General features: G+C 36.5%; 3 protein-coding genes and 1 long non-coding RNA gene across 8 annotated transcripts in view; 1 reads left to right on the forward strand and 3 right to left on the reverse strand.

The window, feature by feature from the left end:
- Window positions 1-15,122, reverse strand: part of ppp2r5b (protein phosphatase 2, regulatory subunit B', beta) — a 21,735-nt gene extending 6,613 nt beyond the window's left edge. Inside the window, exons 1-7 of the mRNA XM_016566070.1 lie at window positions 13,524-15,122; window positions 5,858-6,054; window positions 4,690-4,791; window positions 4,444-4,536; window positions 3,814-3,944; window positions 3,647-3,706; window positions 1,438-1,546 (exon numbers count right to left, since the gene is read on the reverse strand). Of these exons, the coding sequence (XP_016421556.1) occupies window positions 1,438-1,546; window positions 3,647-3,706; window positions 3,814-3,944; window positions 4,444-4,536; window positions 4,690-4,791; window positions 5,858-6,054; window positions 13,524-13,719 (888 nt within the window). The 5' untranslated portion in view covers window positions 13,720-15,122. The remainder of the gene's footprint in view (window positions 1-1,437; window positions 1,547-3,646; window positions 3,707-3,813; window positions 3,945-4,443; window positions 4,537-4,689; window positions 4,792-5,857; window positions 6,055-13,523) is intronic.
- On the reverse strand, window positions 7,608-19,352 carry batf2 (basic leucine zipper ATF-like transcription factor 2). Of its 2 annotated transcripts, none has more exons than XR_001641159.1 (4): window positions 18,432-19,276; window positions 18,101-18,205; window positions 16,862-17,313; window positions 7,608-7,641 (listed from the first exon to the last, which is right to left on the reverse strand). XR_001641159.1 is itself a non-coding variant. In XM_016566071.1 (4 exons), the coding sequence occupies exons 2-4, from the start codon at window positions 18,507-18,509 to the stop codon at window positions 16,975-16,977; spliced, it is 522 nt and encodes a 173-aa protein (XP_016421557.1). In that variant the 5' UTR covers window positions 18,510-18,526; window positions 19,251-19,352; the 3' UTR covers window positions 16,762-16,974. The 2 variants fall into 2 exon arrangements, 1 of the variants encoding a protein (XP_016421557.1); XM_016566071.1 differs by lacking the exon at window positions 7,608-7,641 and having other exon boundaries at window positions 16,762-17,313; window positions 18,432-18,526; window positions 19,251-19,352.
- A 2,509-nt stretch (window positions 19,353-21,861) lies between these two features.
- On the forward strand, window positions 21,862-23,378 carry arl2 (ADP-ribosylation factor-like 2). 2 transcript variants are annotated; one of them, XM_016566166.1, is made up of 5 exons: window positions 21,862-22,065; window positions 22,277-22,387; window positions 22,651-22,813; window positions 22,998-23,078; window positions 23,182-23,378. In XM_016566166.1, exons 1-5 carry the CDS (start codon window positions 22,001-22,003, stop codon window positions 23,314-23,316), a joined length of 555 nt encoding a protein of 184 aa, XP_016421652.1. In that variant the 5' UTR covers window positions 21,862-22,000; the 3' UTR covers window positions 23,317-23,378. The 2 variants fall into 2 exon arrangements, with proteins under 2 accessions (XP_016421652.1, XP_016421653.1); XM_016566167.1 differs by lacking the exon at window positions 22,998-23,078.
- A 1,972-nt stretch (window positions 23,379-25,350) lies between these two features.
- LOC107750591 (uncharacterized) overlaps window positions 25,351-27,466 on the reverse strand; it is a 5,967-nt gene continuing 3,851 nt past the window's right edge. For 2 of the 3 annotated variants that reach the window (XR_001641162.1, XR_001641160.1), the window contains 7 exons: window positions 26,894-26,940; window positions 26,673-26,723; window positions 26,454-26,481; window positions 26,202-26,230; window positions 25,894-25,942; window positions 25,696-25,719; window positions 25,351-25,515 (listed from right to left, as the gene is read on the reverse strand). This is a non-coding gene — a long non-coding RNA (uncharacterized LOC107750591). Of the gene's footprint in view, window positions 25,516-25,695; window positions 25,720-25,889; window positions 25,943-26,201; window positions 26,231-26,453; window positions 26,482-26,672; window positions 26,724-26,893; window positions 26,941-27,466 lie in introns of all 3 variants that reach the window. The other variant, XR_001641161.1, reaches the window with a different exon arrangement.

Below are 27,466 nucleotides of genomic sequence, written 5' to 3' on the forward strand. Positions count from 1 at the left end.
CTGTTAATATATATATATATATATAAATATATATATATATATTAATCTATTGAAAGAATGCATTCAATACAGTTCAAAGGTTTGGGGTCGGTAAGATCTTATTGCTCACCAAGGCTGCATTTTCTTTGATCAAAAATACAGTGAAAACAGCAATATTTTGAAATGTCATCATTAGAAGAAGCCTTGAGGGAAGTGTGATTAAGGATTTGCCTGCACTGTGCTTCTGTTTCTATGGAAGCTACATAAAATAAGTCTGGCCACCCGAAGACATTCCCTGGGAGAGCTCTATAGGCCCTTGTGGCAAATAGGAAGTATAAACAGCCCGGAGTGTGGCCACTGAATTATGGATGGTGTGATATTGACAAGGGAAAGGGCGAGTGTAGGAATGTAGGACAAGCACTTTCAGAATACACACACTTATAGACATATACAAACAGGCAGTACTAATATTACAAGAGCACTTTTCAGACAAAACATGCTGTTAATATATATATATATATAAATATATATATATATATTAATATATTGAAAGAATGCATTCAATACAGTTCAAAGGTTTGGGGTCGGTAAGATCTTATTGCTCACCAAGGCTGCATTTTCTTTGATCAAAAATACAGTGAAAACAGCAATATTTTGAAATATCATCATTTTTATTGTGCTGCTTGATATTTTTTTGTGGAAACTGTTATTCTTTTTTCAGTATTCTCTGATGAACAGAACGTTTAAAAGAACAGCATTTATTTTTTTAAATAGGAATTTCTTGTAGCAAAGCAAAAGTGATCAATGTGTCCTTAATGAATAAAAGTATTAATTTCTAAATAAATAAATACTTAATCTTACTGACCCCAATTTTTGAACAGTGTATGTGTAAACAGCCAGGCACACACACACACACACACATTTATATACACAAAGGCAAGTAAGTTCAGACTTTAATACAGTGGCCCCAAAATGTCCAAAATTATTTCTGGCTACTAAAAATGTATTAATGTTAGTGCATAAAAATATCAAACCAAGAGAATTCAGAATTCCATAGATAGATAGATAGAATTCCACAGACAGACAGACAGACAGACAGACAGACAGATAGATAGATAGATAGATAGATAGATAGATATTCTAATTTTTATCTTGCAATGACTTTTAACCAACCAGTTTTAGTGGATGTATTAAGTCATCAAGATTACAGCTTAACAGATATAATCACAGAACAAAATAACATTAACCAGAGTTTAGAATGGCATGACATTGAGTAAATGAGAGTTGTGTGAACTCTCTCTGTCAGTGTCCACTTTGTACACTTTTTGGGACCACTGGATTTAGCGTTAGTATTTAGCGCCCCCTTGTGGTAGGATAGCCCATTACAGTCCATTAATTAACAGCATTAGATCTGTATGAGCGTCCCAGTGTGAGTGTGTCTAGGCGTCTGACTCTAACCTGTGCATGAAAAATGGAGAGAGACTTGGCAGTGTGCAGGGGGATCAGGACCCTCACCAGGAACTGCTTGTGCTCTGATTTGAGAGGCAGAGCAAAGCCATTTATGATACTGGAAAAGAGAGGAGAGGAGAGGAGAGGAGAGGAGAGGAGAGAAGTGAGTAGTAGGCGGAAAAGAGAAAAGGGAGAATAAACAGGATTAGTATCAGTCATCCTTTTGATGCTCTGTACACTCATTCGCCACATTATTGTTCATCAACTAATCCCCCACTAAACCCCCCTCATCCTTCCTCTCTTTCTGACTGTCTCCTCCTCTCTTCCTCTCATTTCCTTAGTTTTATCTTTGTTCTTTTACTCAGGCTCTTCCTCCCATTGCTTAACTGTTTCCATTCCAATTCCATTCCATCCATACTGTCTGTCTCTGTTTCTCTTTTATTCTACTATCTTCTTCGCTCTTTGTCTTTCTCTCTCATTTTACATAATCATTCTCTCTCTCATTTTTGCACGTCTCTCATTGTATTGCCTTCTTTTTCTTCCTATCCGTTTACTTTGCTTATCTGACTGCATGTGGCAAAATATACATATATTATCTGGCAAAAAATCAATTTGCCATACACAATGCACTGTTAACAGCATCAAGGTTCAATTAAATATATTATCTAAATTGAAAACATATTGTTTAAATTGGCAGCGTTTCTTAAAATTGACAATGATAAAACTGTTTAAACATATTTTGGACATTTTTCTGTATTTTATCAAATATTACACATTATACATTTTATTACAAGTATTCTGTATTATAATATTTCTATAATCTTATTCAAATATCTTTAAAATATACAAAATGGCCTGAAAATCTGTTAAAAAAGTTATATTTAAATAGTTTCTAATTTTCATATAATCAATATCCTTTTCCGATATATGTTTTTGACTATATGTTTAAAAAATATATACTAAAAGAACATGAAATGCATATTTTTCTGCATGGGACCCATCTTTTCTCACTCTAATTCTGCAGCTGTCTCTCTCTCTCCCTCATTCTCTCTTCAGTAGTGATCAGAGAGATGTGTGGGTGGGAGGCACTATAAATAATACTGGCATCAACCTGAATTTAGACCTCCATCCCCAACACTCTGACTCATGCCTCCCCCTGGTTGTCTCTCTCTTCCCCTGTTTCTCTCTGTCAAAGGTTTGCTTTTGTTTATGCTATTAAACACATTGAGAAACAGGCACCATTTTGTGTGCATTGAACCCAATATGCAAAGCAGCACTGGTTTCGCTGAGAACATGGCTGTGAATTATAGGGCTGGACACGCTGAGGATGGGAAACATGACTGCAGAAAACGTGGCAGGTACATGCAGCGAGCACTGATGTCGGAGGTCTCTGCGAAGCTTTAAAATAAAATGGCCTGAAAATCTGTTTAAAAAGTTATATTTAAATAGTTTCTAATTTTCATATAATCAATATCCTTTTCCGATATATGTTTTTGACTATATGTTTAAAATATATATACTAAAAGAACATGAAATGCATATTTTTCTGCATGGGACCCATCTTTTCTCACTCTAATTCTGCAGCTGTCTCTCTCTCTCCCTCATTCTCTCTTCAGTAGTGATCAGAGAGATGTGTGGGTGGGAGGCACTATAAATAATACTGGCATCAACCTGAATTTAGACCTCCATCCCCAACACTCTGACTCATGCCTCCCCCTGGTTGTCTCTCTCTTCCCCTGTTTCTCTCTGTCAAAGGTTTGCTTTTGTTTATGCTATTAAACACATTGAGAAACAGGCACCATTTTGTGTGCATTGAACCCAATATGCAAAGCAGCACTGGTTTCGCTGAGAACATGGCTGTGAATTATAGGGCTGGACACGCTGAGGATGGGAAACATGACTGCAGAAAACGTGGCAGGTACATGCAGCGAGCACTGATGTCGGAGGTCTCTGCGAAGTGTCTGAATCACCAGCTCACACACCATAAAGCATCTCTCCAGTAATCTGCTGCCACATGAAGTTACGTAACACTATAATTTACTCATTTAAGATTATAGTACAAATGTCATAAGATATTATATGTGCCTCCTAATGAATAAACCACAAGGATCTACCTTATAATCTTCTAATTTACATTGAGTTGCTTTATAAACATCATCTGATCTGATTTTTAACACACACTTAGTGTGCTTTCTATTATGACAGTTTGAAAGAATACCTTCCCAAAATTTCCAAAAGCTCAGCAACTCCATTGAAACGCTCAGTTTCATAGATGAACCTGCAGAGTTTAAAAATAGATATAATGACAGACATAAAGACTAACAAAAAGCAGTCACTGGCTGTGGAATATCAATACTGCTCATGCGTTTTGTCTGTATGACTGACCTGAGGAAGATATTGTTGATCTGTTTGCGGATGTAGGCCCTCAAGCCCAGAAGTTTGCCATAGACGCGGTGCAGGATAGTCTTCAGATATTCTCTCTCTCTGGGGTCTTCGCTGTCAAATAACTCCAGCAGCTACACACAAACACACACACACACACACACATGTAGTCAGCCCTTTTGCACTTTATTAAAAGCACTACTCGTGAATATTTATAATTGGTGTGAGTAGAATCAAAAATACTAACAGTCCAACATGGAGGTTAGACTGCCTGCTGGGTGTTTGAGAAATATTGCGATTTGACTATGATATGATACACATTTAAAATCTTATATTGCTGCTCTAAGATATCAAGGCTAAAAGAAAAAACAGGGTGTGCCAAAACTACAAATTAGCAATGTTTGTCTCCAGAGGCCGGACTTGAAGATGGGCTAAGATCATTTATAATCGCCTCAAGTCCACTTTAGCTGTACATATTTATTCACATGGTTTCATTATGTATTTATTTTATTTATTATACAATAATGCAAAGATAAATGCAGAATTACATATATTTTTATTACATTGCAGCCGTTTTATATTTACATAAAAGGCCTCTACACCTATACATCTAAATCTATACAAGCTCTGTACCTGTAGAACAAACTTCTGGTCCACGTAGCGCTTGGCAAGAGAAGGCTGGAAATCTGGACTCTCAAGAAAGCGTAAAAAGAATTCATACACCAACTAGATAAAACAAAAGATAGGAGACAAAGAGAGAGGAAATGGGATCAGAGCTGGGACACAAGCTATAAAAAACTCTGATGATTTCTCACCCCGTGGTGTCAGTATATGCGTTAGTGTGTTTGTGTATATAAGAACTTGAGAATGTACATGTACCTGTAAGTGAGGCCAGGAGGCTTCTAGAGCTGGTTCATCCTCCTCAGGGTCAAACTCAGGGTTCTCACTGGGTGGGAGGGTTCGAAAAATGTTCACTGAGATCTACAGGAAGAAGAGGGGTTGAAAGGTTGTGTTTTACTAAAGCATTGCTTTCACATAGCAAATGACATTAAAAGAAAGTGATCCTCAAGGGCCAGAGTTGAGAACCCCTGTTCTAACATCCTATTTAAATGTTCACCTTTATCAGCTTCTTTGCTTCACAATGGTAAGATGATAATACCAGACTGATGCCACCAGAATATAAAACATTTATGACCATATTCAAATGCAAATGCACTTAACAGCTATTTCACATGGTATATCGGTGATAAAAAATATTATTCACAAACCAAATGAATTCCAGTTTAACAAATTTGTTCCATGCTGTGAGTAGTTAAATTAAAGGTATAGTTGACCAAGAAATTAAAATTCTGTCATCGTTGTTGGTAACCAATTTTTGTTACCATTAGTATGGACAAAAAAAAAACACTTTTCAAAATATCTTTTATGTTCCACAAAAGAAACATAAAGTCATTTCTATGTAAAATAAGTCACTGTAATTCTTTCAACACTGCTTTTCTATGCAACTTTGGCTCATTATAGATTTCACAGAAGCTCATTGCTGTTTGCTTTGAACAATTGTGCATTTCAGTTGAATGGAGTTTCAGGTAAATGGAATTGAATTTTAAAAGATGTTTGTGTACATTTTCTATTGATCAGGGGAACAGTAATTCATTGTTACCTGATTTGCATAATTCCTCTTGTAAACAAGGGTCTAAAACAAACACAACGCAACAGCATATGCAAATAAACTATATTATCCAAGGGTGCCAATTCATTCTTAGTGAATCTCCCCCACCTTTGTCTTTCACATCAAAACATAAAAGGACCGGTTAACAAAAATCAATTGCTTCCCAATTAAGGTGTTTTTGTATTTCAGCTACATACTGTACTGGGCTAATGTAGCTAAACACAAGGAAACGTAAATGCTTCTGAGTCTCTAAGTGCACTTTAGAGCATTGGAGATCCTGTGCATCCCTCAGCGATTTATCTCCCCCTGCCTCCTCTGCTCTTTTATCAAATCCCATCCTACTCCATCACTCTTTCACTCTTTCGCAATTCATCTCACCATCTTAATAGCCTCTGGGTACAGGGGTTCGATGAGGACTCCGCGACTGGTGGCCACGCTCTCCACAAGCTCGTTCAGCGCAGCACGTTTGATCTCTTTCCCCTTCAGGTCGGCGACACAGTCCAGAAAGTCAAAAAGCACACAACACTGCTGCAGCTTCTTACAGAACAAGTCATGAAGTTCCACCACTGGCGCATCTGTGGGACGGGAAGATGAGGAGATGTAATCTAGTGCACAAATATACTTAGACAATATACACAATTACACTAAACATTTACTATTTACTATGTTTTTCCTAGTGCTATTAAACCTGGAATTGCACACTACACTCTTAAAAAACAAATGTTCACTGGCATCTATGGTTACATGAAGAACCTTTAACATCCAGAGAGCTTTTCCATTGCACAAAAGGCTCTTTATAGTGGATAAAGGGTTCTTTATATTATTAAAATGTACTTCACACTAAAAATAAACAATTACTTTAAGAACTGTTCACTAAAAGGTTCTTTAAGGAACCCAAAATCATTTTTCTATGGCTTCGCTGTGAAAAACAAAACCCTTTTGGAACCTTCATTTTTGAACATTACATAAACATTGTTAACTCTGTGATAAATTGCTTATGTTCCTTTATTGTAAGTTGCTTTGAATAAAGGCACCCGCTAAATAATGTAATGTTACAATCTTAAAAATAAAGGGTTGTCGTAGCGATGCAATATAACATTTTATTCACTAACCAATTGAAATGGACTTTAACACACTAGCACTGTTCTGGATTATTTAAATTAAAGGGGTCATATGATGTTGCTAAAAAGAACATTATTTTGTGTATTTGGTGTAATGAAATGTGTTTATGCAGTTTAAGGTTCAAAAAACTGTTATTTTCCACATACTGTACATTATTGTTTCTCCTCTATGGCCCGCCTTTCTGAAACGCGTCGATTTTTACAAAGCTCATCGGTCTGAAAAGCGAGGTGTGCTGTGATTGGCCAGCTATCCAGTGCGTTGTGATTGGCCGAATTCCTCAAGTGTGTGACGGAAATGTTACGCCCCTTACCATACTGTGATGCCGTGTCCCGGAGCGACAAGACAAAACCAATACAACCCATTATAAACGAGGCATTTGTTGCATCCAGTGGGGACATAATTACGGATTATAATGACTTATTCTTTTTATGCGTTGCATTGCATCGCGCCGTGCCGTGTAAACAAAAAACCATGTCTGCATTTGTGATCGGAGAAATTACAAACTACAAACACTACTCTACACTGCTCAAAACTCGCGTTTGAATCATCAGTGGCAAATTCTTTAAATATAAAAAACGTACTTACAGTCTGTGATTCAGAACAGCCGGCATTGTAGTCTACTCTCCCAGGATCAGTAAACAGTCCTCCATAAAATGCGCTGCACACATCTGAATATTTGGGTTGAACTGTTCTGGAACAGTGTTGTAAATACAACTTAACCACTGATTTCTAGTCGTGTCCTCTTTTGAAAGGCCAAACAAAGTAGTTTCGCTTTCACAATGAAACACAGCGTCACACACGGCGGGCTAGAGTGAGCTTGGGCTCACGTTATGCAAATCTTCCCACATCGTGACGTAGACATGTGGGGGCGTGTTAGAACGAGCCGTTTTAGGTAGGCGTGGTTGACTCTTAACTTTTATAAAGAATATCTCTTTGGATTTGAGACTTTATTCTTTGCAACTTTACAGATCTTCTTTATGCACCAAGAGCTTGTAACACTTCAAAGAGAAAAGAAAAATTGAAATCGCATCATATGACCCCTTTAAAAAGAATGTTCACCCAAAACCTAAAATTCTGTCATCATTTACTTTCCCTTATGTCGTTCCAAACGTGTATGATTTTCTTTCTTTTGCAGAACACAAAAGAATATATATTATATAGTTTTGGTGACCGTTGACTTACATTACGTGGTGAGAAAAAAAAACACTGAGATACTGAGTCGTGTCATACAAGTTTGGTTGAGTAAATAATGACAGAATTGTAATTTCCCTTTGTTTACTGTAATTATTTTCAGTAATTTTTTTATAATGATACACTCTTAAAAATAAAAGTTCCAGACATGGGGTTTCATAGTGATGCAATAAAACCATTTGTGATCCTGGAGCACAAAACCAGTCTTAAGTCGCTGGGGTATATTTGTTGCAATAGCCAACCATACATTGTATGGGTCAAAATTATCGATTTTTCTTTTATGCCAAAAATCATTAGGATATTAAGTAAATTTTGTAAATTTCCTACCATAAATATATCAAAACTTAATTTTTGATTAGTTATATGCATTGCTAAGAACTTAATTTGGACAACTTTAAATGCGATTTTCTCAATATTTAGATTTTTTTACAACCTCAGATTCCAGATTTTTAAATAGTTGTATCTCGTCCAAATATTGTCCTATTCTAACAAACCATACATCAATGGAAAGAATGGAAAGCTTATTTATTCAGCTTTCAGATGATGTATAAATCTCAATTTCCAAAAATTGGCCCTTATGACTTATGGTTTTGTGGTCCAGGGTCACATTTTTGGTTCCCCAATGAAGCCTTCAATGAACAATTCTTAAAAGAACCATTTTTTATAGTGTGAATAATCTAAAGTGTTTTGATAATCTAAAGAACATTTTTACACTATAAAGATCCTTTTGTGCATGGAAAGGTTGCATGAATGTTCAAGGTTCTTCTTGGAACTATCAATAAAGAACAGCTATTTTTTTAAATTGTATGCACCCACACGGCACAATTACATTAAAGATTGTTGGAGTTACACAGACACTTGGATCTCTAGAGTATATTAATGCAGATTGCTTGAAGTGGATGGACGGGATGCTAATGAGAAGTAAGTGGAGGCGTCTGGTGCTAACAGGATTAGTGGGTGCTATCTTTAACCCCGCGCTGTCTCGCCCCTCTGTGGACGTAGCGCCTTGAGCCACAATAACCATGACAATCCACTCCATTCATCCAAAAACTCAACCCAACTTACATACCCTACCGTTCCTTTACTTCGACGTGTGAATCGATGTCTCTGTCTCTCTATCTCTCTCTTTCTTTAACCTCAGCATGGCACTTTGTACAATTACTCTCCATTAAAAATGGATTAGTCTTAACAGTCTGCAACAGCTAGACTCAAACCAAGTGGGTTGGATTGCAGCAGGTTAGGTCAAAGGAGACAGATAAAATAAATAATAAACAGAAAGTGCAAATAAAGAGAGGGATGTGATGAAAAGAGGTGGTTATGTAACGGTGTGTGTTTGTTTGTTTGTAGTCAGAGGGAAGGATAGGGTGCAAGAGAGCATGACACAGCCACAGCAGTCAGAACAGAAAAAAAACTAAATTGTCCAGGAAAAAGTGTGAGAGAGAAAGAAGGCGGAGACACAAGGAACTGGAGATGCATAGTGAATGAGAGGAAGAGCAATGAATGAAATTGGAATTTGAAATGAACTTAAATCATGGAAGGAATGTGAAAACTATAATGACATATGTGAAGAAATAGCAACAGTTTTATGTCTGAAGTTAAGTATCACTCCAGTTAGACCAGTCGTCGCTCTAATAAACGTGCTGTTATGTTGTACATGCAAAGCTGCTAAATATAGAGCAGCTAATAAGCAACAGTGGGGCATAGAGAAGGAGAGAGAGAGCGAGAGAGAGAGATGCATGCTACGGGAAGAAACAGTGCAGAGAGAGCAGGAGAGATGATGTCATCCCTCTACCCTGTTCCTCTCTTCATGATCTCCCTTTACCCCTCCTCTCCATCCTTCTCTCACTCTCATTCTCTCTGTGGGTCTCTTTCTGTGGCAGTGTGGTTTTAATGAGTAAACTCTTTCTGGTTAAAGAGTTATTACTGCATTTGGGTGGCACTTGAAATCCTGTATTTTTGAACCACCAAAACCCACAAAATAGCAGAGCAAAAATACTGCACAACAAAACAGGAACCTTGAACTGCCACGTTTCACATGAGCTTTTTTGATGAAATGCTGAAGGCAAATTTGGAATTCCACTGAAACTGAACCTCAACACCAGTACAGGAAGCTATATATAATATAAAACAAATAAATATGTATAATACTATATTATAATATCTTTCAAATTAACGCTATTAATTAAGCTCTAAGGTTAAAGCATGACTTAAATAAATATTAAATCACGTATATTTATTGAAAGAAAATGGTATACTATAAAATACACCATTTTGGTATGTTTTTACAATACTACAAAAAATATTTCATATAAATGCTGTCCTTTTAAACTTTCTATTCATTAAAGAAACAAACATGTACCATCATTTCCACAAAAATATTAAGCAGCACAACTGTTTTCATTGATAATAAAAAGCAATGTTTCTTAAGCACCAAATCCGCATATTAGGATGATTCCTGAAAGATCATGTGACACTGAAAATTGAGCAATGATGCTGAAAAATCAGCACAATAAATTAGACTTTAAAATATATAAAAATAGAAAACAGTTATGTTATTATTAACAAAATGTTAATAATATTTAATTAATACATTACTGATATATTACTATGATATTACGCAGAATTTATATTATTAACACAAAATCATTATACAGATAAATGCAGATTTGGTGAAGTATAAAACAAACTATTTTACAGGTCCCAATGTTTGGGGGGGATTTATATATATTTTCCTTCACTTTCTATAGACAAGGACAAGTATGGCTCAACAAATCTTGTTCTCAACAATAGCTCTCCCTCAGTACAGTGTTCTTCCACTTATAGCCTCACATGCTTATCCACTTCACTCTCTCTTTCTCTAATGCTCTTTTTCTCTTCCCTGTCTCTATAATCACTCACTCACCCCCTTTTTATTCTCTCCCTCTTCCTCTCTTGCCCTCTTTATTGATCGGAGGAGGCCAGAGAGGGAGCAGGCCTTCTGTGTACTGTAACCTAATACCGGCCCTGACCAGCTGGACCCTGCAGGAAGAAGCAGGCAGATATATACACGCCCCGAAAAAAATCACTTTCTTATACACAGACATATTTGTTACCCTGAAACAATGATTCACAACTATAGTACACAAGTACAGTAATCATCATACTCCAAGGTGATTTGCTAACAGATTTGAGAAGCTGTCTAAAAACACTCATTTCTGTTACATTTATGGATTTGGGAGTTTTGAATCTGCAGACCGAGAGCTCTGAGCTGCCCATTGTCCATGTGGAAGACACTCCAGCACCCTCCAGCAGTGGCAGCTATTTACAGAGACACACGCTCACAAACTCACGAGGACTAGTAATGAAGTCACTCCAGAGGCTTAAATGGAAAAAATAACACAAATTAACTTGAAGAGCAGAACTCGAAGGTCTACAAATGAGGGTAAGCACCACCAATGGCTCACACCATTAACATATCTACAGTCTTTTTTTTCCGGTAACTAATAACCCAGGCTAGCAAACCTGGCAGTTTTGGCCATATTTTTAATTAAAGATTCAGGTCATGTTTTGGACTGAGCATCTCAGCTGTTTTCCTCACTTTCCCTCTACTGCACACAGATAGAGACTCGCAGGTAAATTCAGAGACCAAACAAACACTCACAGGTTCTGTGTCAGGTGGCGTTTGTCATGCTCTGCTAAGCTAATCTTGTGTTTAAAAGGCATTATATATGTCACATCTAAATATGCCATACCATTAATGGAGCTTAAATATGTAGCAGGTACAAGTTGCAAACAAAAAAAGCAGACGACAGTAAACGTTTACCAGTCCATGTATACAGTACATGTACTACTGACTGCCATTCTAATAAGTGTTATTTAGATGTTGTGATCATTAAAGAGGCTTCACTTTATTTTTTGCTATAAGGGATATAATAATCGTTACCTATTTTGAGTTCAGTAGAATTAAGAAAGATCCCAAAATTGAGACTGATCAAAACCTAAGTTTCATCAACAGTTAACAGTTTTTTTTACATGGCTAGCATTTGTCAGTGGTTTGATGATATTTTACATGAAACTGATGCTTTATGAGGTATAATCAAAGACAATACCACATGCAACAGTGCATTTTATACAGTTACAGTTTACGAAATGAAACCAGAGCTAAATAAACCTATAGCTACTCATATGGGTTGATAAATACATTGTACCTAGTAAGAAGAAATTAAATGTTGATTTACAGTGGAGATGTGTCTCAGTGGCATGTGAATGACTAAAAGCAGGTCAGTTAGATGGTTAAACAGGACAGAGGCTCAGTCTGGACCCCCTGTGACACACCAACTGGCAGCACACCCTCAGCTGGAGTGTCTCATGAAAACTGGTACCACTAAACCCAACTTCACTGGAAATGTCGCTCAGATGATTCCTGTATTAGACTAAGTGAATCATATCCTGCTAAAGTGTGAATCATGAAGTCGTGCACAAACTGTGGGGATAACACTGCATCTGTGTATTCTTTGTGAAAAATATGACAAAGTTTCATAGTTACTCTGAAAATTAGGTGCTATGCATCTCATCTTTATTATTTAAGACTTTAAGACACACTCTCTCTCTCTCTTTCTCTTTCTCTCTCTATATAGCTGTTTACCTGAGCTTTCTAGGTTCTTGTTACAAAATTCTGTCACTCTTATACTTCTATAAATTAATGGATTATGCTAAACTTCCCCCACACTCAATACAGTTACTTCCCCCAGCCACTACCCAGTCTGTGGCTTACAGTTTCTCCATCACTTCAGGTTGATGGCCAAAATGAGCTCATGGAAGTAGAACTATTACAGTCTCCTGACTGAGGATGCTTTTAACCACAAAGCTTCCTAAACTAAAACAAAGTACTTGGCACTGATTATGACAAGAGAGAACAATGGATTCAAAAAGTATTTTTTCCTTCTAGTTAAATGAACTTATTTAAAATAAGGTAATGCAATACTATAATTTCATGCCATGCCAAACGCTTACATTTAAAAAAAAAAAAAAAAAGAAGTTTACTCAATGCATTTGTTTTGGACTACATGAAAACATTTTGTTGCCATTAACTAAACTGGACAAGGAATTTCTGATTCCAAGCAAACTTTGCATAGGACTGTTGACTAGAAATGTTATTTTTGGTGTTTTTGTGTTATAGATTCTATGGTTTATGTTGAACAGTTACTATTTAAATCCCACTGCAATGAGCAATCTCTTGCCAACATCCTACATTTTATCATACGAAAAGTTACACTGCCATGCTAGCTAGTACTGCAAACGATTTCATTTCAGATAATTGTATAGATATAATCTGGGATTACTCAATTAGGTTTCTGCTACCCGACACAAGGTAGCCTATCTGAGTTGAGCTGAATTTAATGTTACAAAAATTGCTTTCCAACAAATATAACCAATATAAGTTCAGCCAAAACATTGAATCATTTAGTTTAGGCTATATACCTTTGAATGACGTTATCATTAGATGAAAATTCTGCTGAGTCTACCTGTGTTCCTCACAGAGGAGTCCTCAGAAGATTTAGTTAAATTTGGAGTCCTTATGGAGGTACCATGACATCTCTCAAGGATGCTCAAGAAGACATTGAGTTCATAACCACCAAAATGGCTGTAATAGCCTATTTCAATATCAGGGGATTTATTTTCATTGTCATCATTTCCTAACTAACATGCCACTAAAAACCAACCACCTCACGTCCCAGTTAAAGGAACCTACCTTTAAGTAAGGGCAGCGGCGTGAGCTCCACCTGGGAGCTCTGATAGCGGAACTGTGAGGAGCTATGGGACCGTCGCTGCCGGGCACGGCGCATCGAGCGGCGGGGGAAGCCGTCTACTTTCTCTGCGCTCGGTACAGAGAAGCCCGTGGTAGGCGATGATGGGCTCGACGGAGGTAGCTTCGTGGGGGTCTCCATCGCTGCGAAGGTGGTGCTCGGCAGAAGATTGTTCGAGGAAGGCAACCAAAGGCGAGAACTGGCTCCTAAAGGCTTGTTATTTAGTCAAATATTTTTTTCTTTTGGATTTAAAAAGTAAAATCAACAAGCAGGGATCGACTAAAGACAGAAGTTATCTAACCTGGTCAAAAATGTAGACAGAGGGATGGTGGAGTAAAAGCTATCGGTGTTCAATTTGACGCGTCTCTCACTCGTGTTACATTAAACCCCCCCACCAAAAAAACGAGACTCGGAAATAAGCACAAGGGTGGATGTAATTGTCTATATCTTCATGAAGAGATATTGAGGTGAACACACATTTCTACAATAAAGACATCTCTGCCGTACTGTCGTCATTAGAAAGTCATCGGCCTAAATTTGGTTTATTTAAATATTTATAGGCTAGAGGCATAAATCGGTACCGTATTAAAACTCGGATGTAATAAGCATTCTATCCAATGATCACGGGCCAATTAATCCATGTTGAAAAACAAACGCGCGATAAAACAATCCTGTCATTTATCTCTTCCGCACAGGTACAAATGCATCACTTATTAATTAAAGGTTATCGTCATAGCCTATTACCAGTCACCAGTTCTGCGCCTTAAGTCCTTTTCAGAGCCTTCCAGCGTCCCCCTATTAAATCCGTTACCGTACAGTCGGTTCGGTTCGGTCAGATCCACACAGGGCGGGGATGAACTGCTTCAAACGTGCCTACATGTGTAGAGCATCACGGCGGCCGCTGCAGCACTGATACCCCCTTCTACCTCCTTCCCTCAAATACAAGAAACCGCTGTTCAATTAGGCTGCTTCTGTATCACAAGGACGTTGACGTCTCGCTGATTTTCCCCGTCGCCCTTCCTCTCCGCTGATTGCTCGTGTTTTTCCCGTTTCTTTATTTCCCAGCAGTCAGTGTCGGTCGTTGTCTTCAGGTGGTGCAAGTAGATGTAGATGCTACACACTGCGGTTGACGCTCACGCGCTCTTATTTATTTATTTACTCATCTTACATTTACGCGACCCTCTAGACGTCGCGCTGCTATGGCTATATCGTTGACTCTATTCGCCGTTTAAGTGACTATATAGATGCTATTTGTTTTTATTTCATCCGTATCTTAATCAGACAGCTGTCTTCTACCTCAGCCCTTTTCCTTCTCCTCCCTCTGTCCCTCCCTCACTGGCTGACACAGTCTGTGTTAGCCGCTGTGTTTTGGGACTGTCAGGTTGGCCATTGTTCTTGCTTCATTCGTTCATTATTCCGCGCGCTCACCCGTCGCTGTATCCGCTGATTTTTGTTCAATCCGTCGCTAACTGCGAGTTTTGTAATAGCCTACCGGTCGAAAGACGACGTGCCGCTGACCTACCTTAAGACCACTAAATGTGATGCTGAACGTTATGGGCGTTTTGGCTATCGAGAGACCCTCGACTACTGTACCGCCGAAAAAAAATATCGAGTGCTATTGATATGGCTTGTTTTACAGAAATGTTCTTCAAGTATTCATTCATTGACCTATGCTTAAGTGTATATGAGTCATTGACAAATACGAATGTTTACACAATTATTTAAAAAATCAAGTTAAAAATGTTTAGGCTATATAGCCTACAATTTATATTTTAATGACTTAAAATGGCCAGTTTTATTACCATCAAGTACAACACAAAAAATAAATAAATGCATAATTTTTTTTATGAAATACTAAATTAGACCAAAAACGTTTTTAAAAAAAGACTAAATAGGCCTACTTTTTTTTTTAAATCACATTTATTTATTTATTTACAAATATCATACATTTTAAAGTCTTTAATATTAAGATGTTTGCCTAAACATACTCTACTTGACCAGAAAATCCTCCTCATAGAAAGATTAAAATGTCTGTGTCAATAAAATGGCTACCTGCATATAGGTCACACCATGCTGATTTGACAGACAGCTTTTTTAAACCATTAAAAATATTTACATTTAAAAAAATGAAGAATTAAAAATTGTCAAATTGTTTATACCACCATTTCCTTTTATTTTATTTTATAGGCAATCTACAGTTACGCTTTTTTCACTATAATCCCCACTAAAACATTATTTCTAATTCAAGCTAATTCAAAAAAATATAAGTTTCGAACAATGAACAAAATTTTAAGTTTAGTCACAGGACGTACCTAACGCCGTTTCACATTCATAAAATATTTCTCAATGTTTCCCAGTGGTGTTTTACATGTAAGGTTGACATTGTGATACATGTGTTTTGGGACTGCAACAGGATGGAGGGAGCTTCACAAAGCTGTACACAAGATTACTGGTAAATCCTTTGCATACTGTCTCCGAATGCATATCTTTTGAATTGTAACATTTTAATTGTGTCTTGACCATGGTACAGAATGAAGAGTTAAATATTTGTACATATTTTGTAAAAAAAAAATGTATATTTCTTTAATGGTCAGCCAGTCAGTATGTGGCTGAGTCAGGCTACTTCTCTTAAACCATTAGAAAAACTAACCTATGACTTACATCAGAGGCCTAATGACTTTTGGTATACTTGGTCTCCTCTTTGGGCTGACTATTAAATTCCACTGAACTCAGTACATATTTTGGTTCTACGTATATGTTCATCTGTTCTGGATTTTTGTTTGTTTGTTCATCTTTCTCTCCTTCTTCCTTCACAATGTCTTTGTATTGTAAGACAGTGATTGACTGTATATGTTGCCAGGGGATACCTGTACCACTGCTGTGTTATTGGCATATATGTTGTGTAGCATGTCTTGTAAGACATTAAAGCAACTGCATGTACCTTTTTTACAGTACCTTGAAACAGTGATATATTTAGAAGGAGCTCCAAAATTGCCCAAATACACAAAACTACACAGTTGCTTTAATCTTTAATGTATTTTTAAATAAAGAATGAGTGTCATTGACCCATATTTCAATAAATAACACTTCAAATTATTAAAAATAATTTATGAAATAATTTATTTACAAATCAAAATGGATTAAAGTATGGAATCAATAAGCCCAACATAGGCTGTGGTCTTACATATAAAAATATATAATGCCCGTATCTAAAATATAGCTACATGTAAATGCCATCTGTAAGTATTGTTTAAATAAATTATACAAAACAACATATTCACACTTTAATGGATCATGGTTTTTAGCACCATTAGCATTTGAACACAACAAAAAGGGCTGTTTGCAGGATGTAGTAGTGTGTAAGCCTTGTGACCAAATAACTGACTGTACAGCACCTCAAAACTGCTGTAGACACCCATTTCCATTCACTGAGTCCCATGGACACCAATCACTACTGTCGAGGAGGTCTGTTAGAGATAGGTCCCCTGAATTAGTGTCTGGTAAGAACGCAAGTTCCGGCAAGAGGTTGGGGTCAGAGTTGAAGGTGATATCTGAGGTAGAGGGTGTAGCTGTGGACAGTCCTCCTGTAACACTAACTGATGGTTCAAATGGACACAGTTTAGTGCAGTGAGGTATATGTTGTTCCAAGGCTGTGGTGTAGAATTGAAGCTCCTTCTTTAGTTCAGCGATTTCTTTTATGAATGCGGTATTAGACTGCTCTAGGGTTTGGAGTTCCTAGGCAAAAAATAAATAAATATATCAATTAGTTTATAGACAATACAATATTGACATGAAAAGCAGAAGTAACAAAGTGAAAGGAATGCGGCAGTAATGCAAGTAGTGTCAAATAAAAAGTAATTTAAAATAGATTTGACCTGAGCTGCTTTTCCCACATATAAAGTTCATAGGTCATTACACATATTACACATATTAAAAAAAATAAAAATAAAATTCAGACTTCCTCATATTTTGTTAGTCTTAGAAGGGATCTGAGATTATTGGGTTGGATAAAAAAAAGGGAAAGTCCAAGATTTGTACATCATCTGAAGTGAAAATGAAAGTGAATGTATGACATGTCAGATGTTAAACTAAAATAACTAGTCAGCCGCTAGTGTAACTAATCTGTAAGCTGTCCCAGTCATGCTCTGCTTTTCCAAGAAATGCCTCCTCTGCACTGAAAGGTTGTGCAATACTAATGCTCCTCTACACACACACAGACTACAAACTAATCATTAACAAACACACACACACAAAAAAATCCTCCAGAGAAACGTACACATTCTCCTGAAGGTTATGCTTATGGCACATTACTTCATAATTCCAAGTAAGAATATAGGCTATGTAGCTGACAATAACAATAATAAAGAACAAAAGGTATAAATATAGTTGTGTGCAGTAATGTGAATGAAAAGATACAGCAAAAGTAAGGATATGAAGAGGTAACGTAAATAGGGACAGAGCAAAACAAACCCATTCAAAGGAGAAAAAGAGAGCGTGTCAAAGGTTTCAATTTGCTACTGACCTCATGCAGCATGTCTGCCTTTTCTGTCTGTTTTCTGCGATTCTTGCGAGCTGCATCTCTGTTTTTCTCTCTGTGATGGTGCCTGTGGTCCTCTGACTGTGTGCTCTAAAGATATTTATCAGATCATATATATGATTTACAATATATAATATAAATATGGATTTATTTATATATAAACAAATAATTATATATATATATATATATATACACAAATAATAAATATTATAGCTACATATAACAAAATATGTAATAAAGTATTTTATTGCTTGTAATAACAGCGTTATATTTATACATACTAAAATCACATTAAATGAATGAATTCACTCCTTACCCAATCAAGAGGACTTTGAGAATCACTTTGAGAGAAAGGACTTCCCTGGTCAAAGTTGTCCATGACAGCAGCTGGCATCTCCAAGTGCACGGATGCTTTTCGACAGTTAAATCAGAACAAAATGCTTGCATGTATACTTTCAGAATAAATCAACGGTCTTTAGTAGTATTTCAGTACTGCACAAAATTCGAATTGAATTCGAAATTGCTTCTTCGAATTGAAAAGCAAGCGCGTTGAAAGAATCCTGAAGCAGAAGTTGTCTGAACAACTACAGTGCCTGGTCATGATTTAAACTGGTCTGAGGTCTTTGTGATGTTGGCCGTGGGCGGCGGAATGAGCCAATAGCTCTGTGAATGGACTGACGCAACAGAGGGGTGGACTAGACTGTTTTCGGTTTCGAATTATGTTAAATGGCCCGGTTAGCGGAGCAGGGAGATCATCGCTTCCGGCACTGTATTGCCAGTATTTAGGTTGTTCATTTCCCGCTCTACACTGACAAATACTGGGAATTCCAAGCAGGAAGTCCAAACGGGTGTAGCTGTGAGGGATCTGAAGGCTTAACTATGTAAGGCTATTACAGTATTTCATTATTACTCAAATTAATGTAACAAATTAAATGAATCCAGCATTTTTTAAATATTTACGAGTATAATTTAGCAGTTACAAGGTTCTGCTGGGAGAAATGTTTGCAATCGTGTCTTTCATTTACAGGCATACGGTGGCAGCTGATGCATAAGAATCTGCTGCAAACATAAGGGCTGCAATTTCAAGGAGGGGAAAACAGAAACCTGAGACAAATGAAACAAACAAGGAATTTACCGTAAGGTTTCTTTCAGGGGGACTGTCCTACAGTTAATGTAGATACTACACTTTTCTTTCGATGAAAGCCAAAGGACACTGACAAACAGTCTATTCAATTACACGTTTTACCAGCAGCAGTTTTAACATTAAGTGACATGACACCTGACACAGATGCCATTGGCACATGCCGCTATGCTCAGTGACACTTCCGGTTTTCAGTGGCATGTGTCACTAAAACCTGTGACACATGTCAATGGACTGCGTCTTGTGTCAGTTGCCGCGGTGCGTGTCGCACCTTCGGTAGTGACTGACACCTGCCGCTGGGTGTCGCTGCATAATGTAGATTGCGTGACACACGCACTTAACTATGGAGGACCAAACCTGCAGAAATTAAAAACGAATAAATATATAGATAAATAAATAAATAAAATGACAGGAAAATAAATAAAGGAATAAATGACTTGATAAAAACACATATAGTTCATTTGTAATCAAATTTAACCCTGAATTAATTTTTTTTATTACTTTTTCCTTTATGTATTATATTATTTTATGTATTTATTTTTGCATTTATTTTAATTAAATTTATTTATGTATGTATTTATTATTTTTTATTCCCACGTGTATTTATTTCCAGATTTATTTATTCATTTATTTCTTCTTACTTTTCCGTGTGCAAATGAGGGAGGCGGTCCTTGCGGAGCTCCAGTGAATCATTGGTTGAGAGCTCAGAAGCGTCAGATCAAACTAACGGTAGAGATTGGAGTTTGTGTGATCAACTGTAGAGTTGCAAGATATTTTCACAGATTCACGTTATGTCGAATTATTTTATAGCGACTGAATTCACCTACTTATCCTGACAGTTTCGTCATTAAGTCCATCAACGTCGTCGATGAGTTTCTAGTTTGATGACGCCTCTAGACACACTTGGTTGTATTTTTCATTGTAAGTTTATTTCCAGTAGCCTGTTTTGTGCAATGCATTCAAATACGTAAATACGCGTTTTTTTCATTTTTGCATAGATTTGACAGTTCAGCTGTATCATTTGTAATTATAAAATAATATAAAGACTATGCAGAGGCCATAACTAAAAAAAAAAAAAAAAGAAAGAAAAAAGAAACGTTTTAATCAAATGTGCCACCACTAACTGATACTTACCAATCAGGAATTAGCCTACATATAAATATAAACTGATGAGAAAATGCCACAAACCATTATGATGTCTACTATTCTAACGTGCTTTATGAAACTTACACCAACCATTGTAAGTACTGCCTCTCCGTTTTAGATCACAGTATTTTTGATTCATCATATTATTGTTTATAATGAGATATAAACTATAAAATGATGATTGTACCATTACAAATGTATTATTATTATTATTATTATTAATGCCATACTTTACAATGCTGCAATAAACATCTTCACTGAGATCTTCAATATTCTCATTATTTTTTGTTACACTTGTAATTGACCATAAACACCACTAATACAAAGGTTCTCTGTATTAATGTTATTATGGTTGCTTGTTTGTAATTATTATTTTTAATGTAAAACTCCACCCTTAATTAAGAGACTATAATATTTGGCAGCTAATGTTAAATGTTAAATAGTGATTGAGTACAACAAGCAAGATGACCTGCTCCACCCTTTTTTTCCTTGACCATAGATGGCACAAAATCTCATCTCAGCACTTTTGAATAATTCGAAACGTTTCGACGAATTTCGACGTTTTGAAATAGTTTTGTGGATAGTTGGTCTAATTGTGTGTCTCTGTAGTGATCTATAAAATTGTATGATGTTGAATATCAAAGGTTTTGGCACAGAAGACCCCAAGTGGCATGTTGTTACTAGTTTTTATAATTTTTTTAATTCTTAAATTTTTCCATAAATTAGATCTATTTCAGATACATATGTGCAATTCAGACATCTTTGCTTTCATTAAAACCTTTACTAGAACTGAGTAAAATCATTACATTTGCATTTATAGTGTTTCAATTATGTTTTCAATTAAAATATGGGCAATTAAATATGTAAATATTAATATGCTTGCATATAAATCATAAATATGTTTTGTATTTTACTGTGATTCTACTTTGTAGCAGGCCATCTTACCCCTTTTAATATTTGACATTTTGTGCTATAACAGTTAAGTTAGCAACTGTTTGAGTTTAGTTCCCATAATAACACATTGGCTGATACATCATCATCCTGCACATGCTAAACTTATATCTAAATATGTTACAATTTAAAAGTAAATCCACATTGTTCTTAAGGGGGCACCTTCTCCCGTCCTACCCAAATAACAATAGGGTAAAACTAGCATGGATGACCAACCGATCAAACAACCAGTCAGATAAAAGTAATTGAGACGAACCTACTTTACGAGAAATCGTTTTGGTGGAGTTCACTTCAGCTCACATGTTTAGAAAATTCACATAAGGGGGCGCTGCTATAGAAACGAATGATTTTACTACAACGTTCAGACACGCCCTTGCCGCGGTTTTCCTTCACCAATAGAAAAAGCCCAAGTATGAATGACAGGTAGAACAGCCAATCATATACCTTCAGCTCCATCTTTACGCACTCTCTAACCAATCATATACTTCATACGTGTTGCGTCAACTCATAGTAACGCTTCCTTGTTTCCAGTATGGCTTTGCACTAAACGCATGTCGCTGTTATTTAGGAAATTATTTTGTGTTTCAATAGTTAATGTGTTATTTCGGGTCAAGATCAATTCAGTGTTTTATACTTAAACGTTTGCGATGGGTTTACTGACGATCTTGAAGAAGATGAAGCACAAGGAGCGCGAAATGCGTCTACTGATGCTGTATCCTTTCACAGAACTGCATTCAAATGTATTCATATAAATACATTTGAAAACAATATTCTTTTTAAACCGCTGTTGTTTTTATGTTTAATAAAGTACATTCTTACTCTATTCACAAGTGTCAAATTACTCAAATAAGGCTCGTTTAGTGTAATGTTCTCATTACTCGTGATGCTAAAGACTGTTGTGAGTCCTTAACCTTTCTTTATAGTGGTCTTGACAATGCTGGAAAAACAACCATCCTGAAGAAGTTTAACGGCGAAGATGTCAGCACGATCTCTCCAACATTAGGCTTCAACATAAAGACACTCGAGCATAGAGGGTACGGCAGAAGTCTGGTTGTTATATATGTTTTGCATAAGTAAGAGGTTGAGAGCATGATTAGATGATAACTTTTAATGAAACTAATTGGCAAAAAGGCTATATATATATATACATATATATATATATATATATATATATATATACACACACACACACACAGATAGAGAATGTACAGATATACAAACTGTTTGTTGACCAATGTTACTGTGATACATAACCAAGTGCTATATTTTTGTTTCTTTTTCTTCACACTGAGACTAGGTTTAAGCTGAATATCTGGGATGTGGGTGGCCAAAAGTCATTGAGATCATACTGGAGGAATTATTTTGAGAGTACAGATGGACTGGTGTGGGTAGTGGACAGCGCTGACAGATTGAGACTGGAGGACTGCAGGAAAGAGCTGAGTGCTTTATTACTAGAGGAGGTGAGATGACCAATATCTTGGACCTATGGAGTTTGAAATGAAATGGTCAGATTTTGACATTTCTTTACTTAGCATCTTTTTTTAGTGAACATAAAAGGCCACATAGTTTTGAATCAATAAAATGTAATGTGTGGGCTTTATAATATACATTACACTTTATAATTAATGCATTTCTCTTGAATAGCGATTAGCGGGAGCCACTCTGTTAGTTTTTGCCAACAAACAGGACCTACCTGGTGCTTTATCAAAAGATGCCATTCGAGAGGTGAGTCTTTTGTTAAACAGGGACAGTCATTTGTATTTTACTGAAACTGCCTTGCTGTTGGAGGAATTTGTGAATATGCTCTTGTTTTCTGAACGTTGTCCAGGTTTTAACCCTTGATGACATTAAGACCCATCACTGGTGCATTGTGGGATGCAGTGCCGTTACAGGTGAGAACCTGCTTACAGGTGTGGACTGGCTACTTGATGATATAGCAGCTCGGATCTTTACAGCTGACTAATGGACTGAATGTTTTAACATTTGAGATGGACAATAAAAAAAATTATTGTTGGACTGAATGTATGCAATGCAAATGTTTTTCAAATATGTTTAAGATGGATGTCTAAGCAGGGTTTCTGCAGATATGAACAAGTTAAATTTAAGACTTTTTAAGACCTTTTTAATACCACCTTATATGAAATTTAAGACCTAAACCTGTAATGGAAATACACATTTTATTACATACATATATGTAATATTTAATGTGTATAAATTAAAAAGAAAACAAAATATCATTGCTGTAATAAATTATATTTATTACTACGATATACAGTGAACTTTTCATATCAGCAGACAATATTCCATACAAAATATCCCTGCAAAATAACTGCATCACTGAGATTTTTGGTGGAGTAAATTTATTCTGAAGCAATAATTTCATCAGTGTTCTATCATATTTTACATACTTAAACCTGCATATTTACCTTTACAAAGGCCTATTTTTAACCTTTTTAGATGTATGCATCATCTTACATGTCAAATTATTACAATTTATCATTAATTCAATATACACTATAGGGCTGCTACCAGTCATTAAATAATTTACACTGCAAATAACAATAATTACAACTGCAATAAATAATGTTATGAGATTAATGTTTTAAATGCATTTATGAGTATACAAATAAGAAATGTTGAGGGGAAAAATGCATACTTTTCAACAAACTTCTCAACTTAACTACCAGTAAGTGGTGGTAAGACACTAAATGAGTGAGTCACTGAATCATTCATTCACCTGATTGAGTGTGTTATCATGCTGGTATCTTAAGGACTTTCGTGGACAGCTGACTCCTAAAGTTTTTGATATTCTTCATATTCTGTGTGGTGGTCAGATAAGTTTAAATAGATTTTTAGTTATGAATAAACTAAACATTTTGAATTTTTACCTCAGTGCGTTTCTTCTGCGTTTGTGTGCTGTCACGCTCGTTTATTCTGAAGTCTCGAGACAAACAGTGAGCCTCAGCAGCGCGAGCTTGTATTCTGTATTCTGCTAATTTACTGCATTCTCTGATGACGGAGTAACTTACCGCGGGGTAGAAAAAAATCTTCGGTCTGTCCAATGATTGTAAACAGTCATTAGGTCCGTCAGACTGAAGATATTTTAGCGGTAATGTGACCAAAAAAAAAAATTTAAGACCCATCGAATCCGAATTTAAGACATTAAGACTTAAGGACCCGCGGACACCCTGCTAAGTAGCTGTACTACCAACAGGTAGTGTGTTTTTGAAAGCCCACAAAGCGATTTGCTTTAGAAGGTTGGAAATGGAAGCTATTTGTTTTCCTTGTATGCTGTTCAACACCACTTGTAACTAGCTCTTGAGTGTTCAGCTGCATTAAGATACATCATGTCTGCCAAGAATACACTCTACCTCAACAAATCTGGTCTATTCTATTACCAACTGCTGCTTTTTCCTGCCGTTTAAAGTAATTACAGGTCAGTCTCCAGCCTTCCTCTTTGATTGAAGATCTACAGAGGGTGGCTGCTTCTCATCTAGCCACGTTTTGTTTATATTCATGAATCTGCCCCCCCATCGGAACACTTAAAATGCCATTTAAAGGGTAGCAAATAACCTTGTTGCTTTTTACACCTTAGCTCAGTTTGTTCTCAAGTAATTGTCTTCCTTCAAATCTTAGCTCAGAGAAACAAGTTTGTTTCTATTGAGAAATTAATGCCCAATTAACAATGAGATTAATGCTATGCATTTTCTCATGACGAATCGGACACTGTAACCATTTTTGGTGTTGTGACAAAAGCTTTTTAAGTGAACATTAACAATTATCTTGACCTAACAATGAACACTACTTCTAGTGCTGTGAGTGTTAAGCTTTACATACCAACACCATCAAGTTTTATAAATCAATTAACTTTGTTCGTTCATGACGCATAAAGCTTGACCAAGCAGAATTGCAATGAAAAGGGTCACATTTCCATTTAGATCACTGAAAATCCCTGATACAAACATGAAAGCAAAAGGTGATGACTCGGGGACGCAACTGTATTTGAAACGGCAAATTCAGAAGAGCCATTTATTTTGCAATCTTAGGAATAAAAACTGTCAGTTACTAACGCCAGTCAACACTTCAGTTCAGCAGATCTATAGTACAGGGATGAACATCAGGTTTCAGCCAGTTCAACTTCTCAGATGCAAATTTAAGTGACCTGGAGGGGGAAATAAAGAAAGAAAGTCACTAAAAGTCTCTTAAACCAGTACCTTTAAATTGTCTACATTTAATCAGAATTATCAATCAGTCATAACACATCAGACTGGGGCGATATACGTCATCATTTAAAAAGTAATACAACTAATAAATTAACATAAGCCAATACGAAAATACAAACCTTTATGGTCAGTCATGGAACTACCTGAGGGGAAAGAAAAAAATCTAAATGAAAGTTTCACAAGTACAAATTTTAAATGAAACCATTTACTGAGGTCAGACGGTACCATTCAGTCAGATAAATCAGACTGGGGCGGTAACTCAGTCATCACACCAACTAGTTCATATGTAACTCAAGTTGAAAATACAAAACACATACCAGCTTCAGTATGTTCAAGGGAGCAGAACTTGAAGAATTCACCGTAGTCCTGCAAGGAATCAAATGAGAAAAAAATAAAGTTAGGAGACTGATATATGAAAAGGAAAACTTATCTACGCTAAAGCTAGTCCTTCTCAGACTGTTGGTAACCCCAACAAGTCATCCCCTTATTGCCCAGGCAACACCAGTGGGTTCACCATTTCAGGTTCTGGTATTGGCACAGGGCGTAAGACGTGTGCAAGTTACATCATAAAAGGACCAGCTGCAATAAAGTTTGTCATTTTGTTTATTAGGAATGGAATTCTCACCTGTGAATTCACCACATCAGGTGTGCCACCTATAGGTTAAGAAAAAAAATCTTCAGAAGGGAGAGCTACAAAAATGCGGAGATACAAGTGCCAAATCTGTAACATCAGTAAACGTTAATTTATCAGCAGGACTTCAGACGAACGAGACTGCAAAAATCATCATACGTTACAGATGGAATTGAGCACTGAGGTACAAGTTAACTAAAAAGGGACTATTTCAAATGGAACGACATGGCAAGTGCATATTCTTACCTGTTTGAGAGTACTACATGCGTGCAACCTTTTAGGAGAGAAATCTGGGCATCACTTCAGATACAAAAAGCATGCAAAATGCAGGCGAAACATGTACTGTAACATCATTTATAAAGACTTATCAACAGGATTTCAGACGAACGAGATTCCAAAAAAATAATCATACGTCACAGAGGGACTGAGTATTAAGTAGCAGCACATGGGAACAAGTAACCTTACCTAATACCACCAAAAGGACATTAGCCTCTCAGTCTTGGACAAATAACAGCCCTGTCGAGAAAAGAGGAATGATGTCTGACACGGTCATATGGAAAATCAGAATGATAAGCGGCCAATAAATCTCTCAGATGTTCGTTACTTTTCACATAGGGTCAAAGTGAGCTAAGTATCTTCATCACAGAGACAGAGCAAAACACTGAATTTAAAATAAACAGAAGTACCTTGGGAGTTCCAGGTCTTTGGTGAGAGCTCATTGTGCCGACACTACCTAAGAGACAAAAGAGCTTTATTAAAACTAGGGCTGGACAATAATTCAATATCAATATATATATAGTGATATAATTTCTTCAATAACTGATATGATTTTTACAACTTTCCGATATACATTACCAGTGTTTCCCATACATTGATTTATTAGTGGCGTTTGACTTCTTTGAATAAACATGAGCACTGCACGTTTCAATCAAAACGCGGCACGGGTGTTTTATATGAATGTATCTCTGAAGGGAACCGACTGTCTTAAGAAAAGTTTCGATGACATTTTCATCTGATGAAGTAGCTCATGATCGGAGCTGCTTTGATTACAGCCATTGCCTGGGAAACCGCTAGTTTTATCACTCTAAAAGCGCCTCCTGCTGGCAGAGAGGATCGCTTTTCATACCCTTTTTTCTGGCTGAAGCACATTTGTTTCAACCTATATTCAGCCTACACTACTAGTGAAAAGTTCTTGAACAGCAAGATTGTTACTTTTTTTTTTAGATTTCTCTTCTGCTCACCAAGGCTGCATTTATTTG

This window comes from Sinocyclocheilus rhinocerous, unplaced genomic scaffold (genome assembly GCF_001515625.1).
Source record: "Sinocyclocheilus rhinocerous isolate Xijiao unplaced genomic scaffold, SAMN03320098_v1.1 scaffold19, whole genome shotgun sequence".
NCBI lineage: Eukaryota > Metazoa > Chordata > Actinopteri > Cypriniformes > Cyprinidae > Sinocyclocheilus > Sinocyclocheilus rhinocerous.